The sequence below is a fragment of the Manis javanica genome, chromosome 1, assembly GCF_040802235.1.
Source record: "Manis javanica isolate MJ-LG chromosome 1, MJ_LKY, whole genome shotgun sequence".
Lineage (NCBI taxonomy): Eukaryota > Metazoa > Chordata > Mammalia > Pholidota > Manidae > Manis > Manis javanica.
Genome location: NC_133156.1, coordinates 155,109,841 through 155,117,036, shown reverse-complemented (window position 1 = coordinate 155,117,036; position 7,196 = coordinate 155,109,841). Strand labels below are relative to the sequence as shown.

At 46.8% G+C, this 7,196-nt stretch overlaps 1 protein-coding gene across 8 annotated transcripts in view; it reads right to left on the bottom strand.

Moving 5' to 3' along the window:
- Positions 1-2,466: 2,466 nt before the first annotated feature.
- UXS1 (UDP-glucuronate decarboxylase 1) overlaps positions 2,467-7,196 on the bottom strand; it is a 128,822-nt gene continuing 124,092 nt past the window's right edge. For 5 of the 8 annotated variants that reach the window (XM_073238841.1, XM_073238825.1, XM_037015542.2 and 2 more), the window contains 2 exons: positions 5,936-6,039; positions 2,467-3,277 (listed from right to left, as the gene is read on the bottom strand). In XM_073238841.1, coding sequence (XP_073094942.1) covers positions 3,146-3,277; positions 5,936-6,039 — 236 coding nt within the window. In that variant the 3' untranslated portion in view covers positions 2,467-3,145. The remainder of the gene's footprint in view (positions 3,278-5,935; positions 6,040-7,196) is intronic. The other 3 variants (XM_073238843.1, XM_037015544.2, XM_037015545.2) reach the window with 1 other exon arrangement.

Genomic DNA, 7,196 nt, shown 5'->3' with positions numbered 1-7,196 from the left:
ATAAGGAGCTTGGAAGTCATCACTCTGTTCTAATTGCTAAAAGCAGGACATACCAAAACCTGAACGCCTCTTTACACATCCATCAGAGAAATGAGGTCCCAGGGCAAACTTCTCTCTCCAACATTGGAGAGACCAACAGACGGGCAGATACAGAGAATGCCAACTTACCAGAGCAGCACCCTCTGCACATCCAGGGCGGGCTCGGGGCAGGCAAGCCCAAAGGTGACTGACAAGCTGCTGGAGGCTCAGTCGGGACAAGACTCAATTAGAAAATCCAGAAGGACCCTATAATTTTGTAGGTTTTATCTCCGGGAGTTCAACTAGAGTGAGAACAGGGAAAAAATCTCCTCTGCTTCTGGCCTCAGGGAGGGGAAAAAGAACCATTTTGAAATACATCAGAGCATGTGCTCTTCCTAAAAAGGCCTGCCCACAAGAGAAACTATTTAACCACTACAGCCTGCTGGGATTCTGAGTCAAGAGCCTCAGACAAAGGGAAATAAAAATGCCCACAAACCAACCCCCCTTGCACCCAACACTGCCCTCACCTAAGGTAAAAAAATTAATAATATAAAATCCCTACTTTTTTCCCTCTCACAGCACAGCTATAGGTAAAAATGACTCATTCCCAATGTGGCTAAGATATACAAACAGGACACAGTTTAGAATGTGTGAAAAAGAGAAAACAGGCAGGTTAATCTTTGTAATTACAACAAAGCCCTGCTGGGGCCTTTGAAGCAATGCGTGCCCCCACCCCCAGACTGTGGTTGCAGTTCTCAGGGCAATGCAATTTTTCGATTCCCTATGAAAGGCAGCAATCAACCACAGAGAAAGTTGGGTAAAGCACACAAATCCCTTAACATACAGATTGAGATTTTAAAATTCACTGCTCCTCTGCCCCAGGAAATCACTGAGGACTTTCCAAATTTCCCAGTCTCTCTTATGAAACCAAATTGTAACTCACTGTCATGGCCAGATCAGGATCTCATTTAACATAACTTCTGGTTGAGAAGGAAGTTGAGCTCACACACACTAAGAACCATCAACCGAGTGGCAGCCATACAGTGCCAGGGCCATGATCCAAAACTCCACTGGCACTCCCGAGGTAGCCATGATGCTGCAGAGCCTACTTGGGGCCAGCAAGTCGAGCTCCATATCCAAGAGAAAACAGATGGGTTAATCTTGAAACCCAGTGAGTTCTGGCTCTGTAGTTTGCACCTTGCTTGAGCCCACTGACAGTTGCTGAAGTAAGATTTGCACCCATCTCATGTCCACAAGCAACAGCAGTGATGCCCAGATCATGAGCCAATGTTGAAATGCAGGGTTGCCATCTTCTAGCCCATGTCCCCCACTCACCCCATTCCAGGATCCTCCAACAATGTTCCTCTCCCTGGGACATTCATATGCTTAGTTATTTCCCTGGATGCATTACTTCTTTCCTTGGGGTGAAACAGACATGATCCTTCCTCCTCTTTTACCTCATCCCCCAAAAAATTTAATGAAAATGTTGGGGAAGAAAACCAAAAGAATGAGGCCCACAGAAGAATTCCAGAAATTAGCAAGCAATTATTTAAAGAAATCTAGACCCCAGGGCTCTGGGAGACTCCCAAACTGTACTGCACAGCCAAGCTCCACAGAACTCCCTCTGTCTGTGTTCTTTATTCAATGCTGGGGGTCACCAATACTAGCCCCACACTCACCGCTGAGCTCTGTTCATCCCTGCTCAGTAAATGGTGTGTTCAGTGGGCTTGAATTAAGTGATGATGACCATTAAAAATAAGAAATATCCTGGAGTCCTCTCTCTCAGCATGTCCAATTCAGCACCAACCCTCATTTCCAGTATCTTTTGGGGAATTTAGCATGACAAATAAAACAAAACCAGCTTCCTCGTGCTGGCCCCAGAGATTTCTGATTGCAGAAACATGTCTACTGGAAATCAGAATCCCAAGGTGACCCTGAAGGGCACAGGAGCCTGGTTTACCCTGGTTAGCTATGGAAACAGACAACTGCTCGATGCTTTCTTCGCTGTAGTGTGGGCTGAGGCTTTGTAGGGGTGCTCACCAGAGCCAACTGACTTGCAAATGTGTTGCTTTCACTTACTGCATTTTTCTTGCACTTGTTATAATAGAAATAAAAAAAGTCCTAACACCGAACCTTGAAAGAATTCTTAAAGTGAAAGCTCTCAGAGTTTTCACTCAGTGAGCCTAGTTCACAGATCTTTTCCTCCATCTGCGCTACATAATGATTCTAACTCTGGGTAAGATCTGAAAACCAACCCACATAGCAGTCAATATTACATGTGCAGATTCAGCCCAAGTAGCATATAAACGTTTTCAACATCATTGAATTACCTATTATACCAACCTGGATGTGTTCAGAATTTTCACTTAAATTAAATTCTCCACTATTTTTCTTAGCAACCCAACAATGAGCCATGCCAAGGAGAAAGCCAACCTTTTAAACTGAAAGTGAGTTTCAATATTTTATTAAAATAGCATATTTTTATCACTGTTAACCAAGAATATGTTAACATTGGCCCTCCCCCCCAAAAACGCAGCACAACACAGTAGTGATTTCAAATATCCTTGATCATGATAACCAACAAAAATACTTCAAAGTCAAGTTTGCAGCTAAAAACTAAACCTTGGAAAAATTCTGAATTAAAAGAAACATAAAATCTGCCCAAAGAATAAATGCCGGTGTGCCACCTACCTGACAATACTGCTAGGTTTTCTTTTTTTCTTTATGCATAGTAGAATGTCTCGTTTATAAGTACCCACTTTTATAAATAAAATCCGCATTTTCACCCCATTTAATGCTCCTTTTCAGCTTCACAAAGAAACCAGTAAATAAAACTGTCAATGACAGTCACGACAAATGCTCTCATAGCAAGATAAAAACTTGAAAATACACAAAGATGCATCTACACTATTTTACATAAAAAGACAGATTTAAAAAGTGCAAGGCAAAATCTGCAGTTTTTCGAAGGGAGTTTTTAGGCACATCCATTTCTTTAAAGCAAGCTTCATAATGAAATTCCAGTTTGTTCTTCATGACACCTGTTTTGTCTTTCTTTAAAAAAAAAGAAAAGAAAAAACCACATCCCATCAAGTACAGGGAGTCTCTCCCATTCCAGGAAGTGAGGTTTTCAGTTATGATGCGTCCGTCCTTTCTTTATTCTCGCGGGCTTTGGTTTGGGGATGTACTGATTGTTTGCCTGGTACTCAAGTTCTTTCCGGAAGTAGTGGATTGCTTTGTTTAAGCCTTCCTCCAGCGGGACCTGTTTAAGGAGAGAGTGAGAATGAGGGCCAAGGTCGCTGTTGAAGCAATGCACCATCCTGGGCTCCACGGGAGGGAGGTGCCGGCCTCGGGGCTCTTGAGGGACACACACAGCACTGCACGTGGGTCACAGCAGCATTGCCACGTCCTCCCAAAGCTGCTTTCAGACTGCACTGTGTACTTTGACAAATTATACTCCTCAGTGACATAAAATGAACCCCAGCCCCTCTGTCCAAACAACCTTTATTGATTTAATGTCTACTTCAGCTTGACTCAGGCACAAGGAGCACTTTAAAATAATGCACATGTGCCTTTGCTTCAGAACCTACTGTGGAGGGAAGATGCTGTGGGAAGCATCTGTATCTGACCTGTGCCTCATTCCCCACAGGATATTTGCTTTTGCACTTCTACCCCATGACCTGAGAGGGACCCAGGACAACACTAGGAAGGAGCATCTTAAGTTGGAGTTGCTCTGCAGCAGAGAGTTAACAGAAATAAAATCAGCTGCCTATTAAAAGAAGGAAGGGAGAAGCTGGAGGGAGGCCCTACTGGGAATTAGGATGTGTTCATTGCGGTGATGGTTTCACAGGGAAAAATTCATCAGAACCTGTAATTTGAACATCCTAAATAAAGGCAGTTTGCTGTATGCCAACTGTACCTCAACAAAGCTGTTAAAAGCAGACACACATGGGAAAATTAAGGTGGGTATGACTGAAAGCTCATTTAAACAAGATCCCTCAAAAATTTGTTAGGAATTAAAACTACTGGAAGGAAGAAAAACTAGTGGTCAATGCCTCATGTTCTAAACATGTTAGAATATTGTACATTTAAACTCCAGACAATAAGAATACCAACCTGTGTACATACCTCATCTAATGTAAAAGCAACAATTACTATGGAGTGAATGTGCACTAAACTTGTCAAAAAAATGTTGGTTAAAACAGAGGTTCTATTCACAAAAGTGAGCAAATTCCTTCTAAAAATGAAGATCTACGCTTGCTCTAAGCTGTTTGTACAGTGAGGGCTATTACATATTAGCTTTTCTGACTCTGGGCATGATCATATTTTTATTTCATTCAACAAATTTCTGCAGCCTTTAGCAGATCACTTGGCCTTGTAGGTCACAGGATGAAACAGGGATCAGACTGGAATTCCCACATTCCTTTAAGGCCTAACATTCTAGGATTCTATTCACTCAGGTCTCTGAGGGGTAGCAGAACATGCCACCCCAAAAGACAACTGCAGGAGCTTAGGACACCCCAAGATCTGCCACTTAGGTATCTGATCATCTCGAGCTATGGGCACTTGAAAGGCAGCTAATGCAGGAAGAGGCCTTCTTTGAACTCCCCTTATCTGTCTCAAGACAGAGCCTCCAAAAGGGATTCAATTGTCATAAATCTGCTCCCCAGAGTGTCATCAGCCAGGGAGAACCGACTCTCATCCCAGGAGAGAAGACCAGAAGTAGACACCAGACAACCTTTACCACAGACCACTGCACCTCCCTCCCATCTGCCCTTCTAGGGGCCCATGCATCTACCCTAAACATCACTTAATCTCTCCTGAGAGGCCTGTATGCTCCACCCTTTATTCCCTATTAAATCGTATTTGAGCCTGGATTTTAGAGCCACCCCTGAGTTACTTACTTTTCCTGGATATCTCTCATGTATATATGAGCTATATGTGTTAACACACTTCTGTTTGTTTTTCTCCTGTTAATTTGTCCTTCATTACAGGGTCTCAGCTAAGAATTCAAAGGTAAAGGGTACATTTACTTTCCTTGTCCACACTATGATGTCCGTTTTTAAAAGCGCTTGTCTGTGCCCCCTCCTCTCTGTGACCTGACACAGGGGCCACAGCAACCAGAGCCATGCGAAGGACGGTCCTACTCACAGAGCACCTACTGTATGACAGGCTCAGTGGCAGGTGCTAAACCTCCTGCCATGCACAGGCCCCACGTCCCTACCCTCTGGGAGGACACATGCCAGCAGAGGCCAGGGAGAAGAGCAATTAAGGAATGGAGATGAACACCGGGTACACAGCAGGTGAGTGGACACCTGCAGACGCAGCCACCAGGAGGGTCTCCTGAGGGAGGTGGCCTCTGAACTGAAGACACGAAGGCAGTAACCACACACAGCCTGGGGACAACCAGCCTGGGAGGACAGGCATTCTAGTTCAAGGCAGGGGGACCCTGCAGCTTCCTGCGGCCACAAGAGTCAAGAGCAACAGGCAGGCATGGAGCACCCCCTCTCCCCTTGCCTCTGGTCTCTCCCATTTCTGACTCAGTGGGCCCTGGTGTGGACTTGCTGGCTTGGGCACCTTGCCTGGCCCTGCACCACCAGAGTCATCCAGGGCTGAGGGGACGGGCAGGCCTACAAGGGCTGTCTGAGGCCTGAAGCCCATGCAGCTAACACCCCTGAGGCTGCTTGCAGGCTGAGCCACATGCATGCATGATTTTTCGAGCACAGATCCCACAGTGGCCCCAGACGTCCCCCTGTGAGGGTGACTGAGATGCATGATGAGAAGCTGTGTGCCAGCTGGAGGAGCCCTCGCGCCTGGTCTGCCCACATGCTGGAGCCCCACCCCAGGGGCTACACCAAGGCTGCACCAAGAGGGGGCGAGGGCTGTGGGAGACGTCCCTGTGAGGTGCAGCCACACTCACCACAGGTTCCCACCCCAGCATCAGCTTCGCTTTTTTGATGTCTGGTTTTCTTTTCTGTGGGTCATCCTGGGCTTCGGAGAGAAACTGAATTTCACTTCCACTACCTGAGTTGTTTAAAAAAAGAAAGATAAGAGAATCACAAAGCACTCTGTGTGTGACTTTTACCACACAGATCAAAGTAAAATCCTGTATGTGCAAGGAACAAGGGTGTGGATTGTGTAATGCATTGGTCCCGAAGCCACTATACCAAGAGGGGCTGATTCTGGCCCCACAGAACACAGTGAGGGGCAGGTCACACTCTCTGCACGCCTGGACTACCCCCAGTGAAATGGGAGGGCTGACCCTAGGCTGCCCGTATGGAGGCAGACCACCCACTGAGCTAACACAGCCAGCGTGCCCACAAGCATGAATCCAAAGAGGAAAACAGCAGATGTGGTATGCAGTCGTCTGTGACATCAATGCCCCCAAGAAGCTGCACCTGGATGTTCATGCCCTGCAGGAGCCTGGTGCTTGAAATCAGGCCGGCTTTTCACCCAGAAGAGCGAGGGGGAGCGACCATGGGACATTTCCTGGCTGGCACATTATGAAGACTGGATACTTAAGCACCTTCAGGAATGAGCCACAAGCCAGAACAGAGGCTGTCTAGCCACCTTGCTGGGCAGATGACGTGAAGAACAGAGAAGTCTGGCTTGTCCAGCACCTAGCTCGGCCCAGACCCCGCTGGCCAGCAGAATGAAGCTACACCAGTGACCATCGGCCAGGCCTGCAGAAGAAACCCCCAGCAGGGGTCAGTCCTAACTGCAGAATCCTGAACAAATAGGACAGTTGCTGTTCTAAGCCACTGCAGTTTGGGGTGGTGTGTTACACGGCCAGTCTCAGAACCATGGTGCTTATCTGGCAGCACACTCAGGTTTTACACCAGTGCATGTCAGACTTCAGCGAGTACATGGATCACCTGAGGACCTTGTCAAAGGGCAGCTTCGGATCCAGGAGACGTGGGTGAGTTGCGCAATTCCCCATTTTAACCAATGCCCAGATGATGAAGACTCAGGCCCCCAGGCCTCACTTTGGGTGTAGGTTTTAGATGGCCTAGACCCCAAACGAGTGGTTATGTGAGCACGTCCCCTCCTCACTTGGGTGGGATGGACAAAGAATAGGAAAGCTGGGGAGGCAGGTGTAAACAGAGGCTGCTGGAGCTGCAAGATGCTGAGTTTATGTCTAAGGAGGACCATTCCCTCTCCTGCCCGTCTGTCCACAGTGG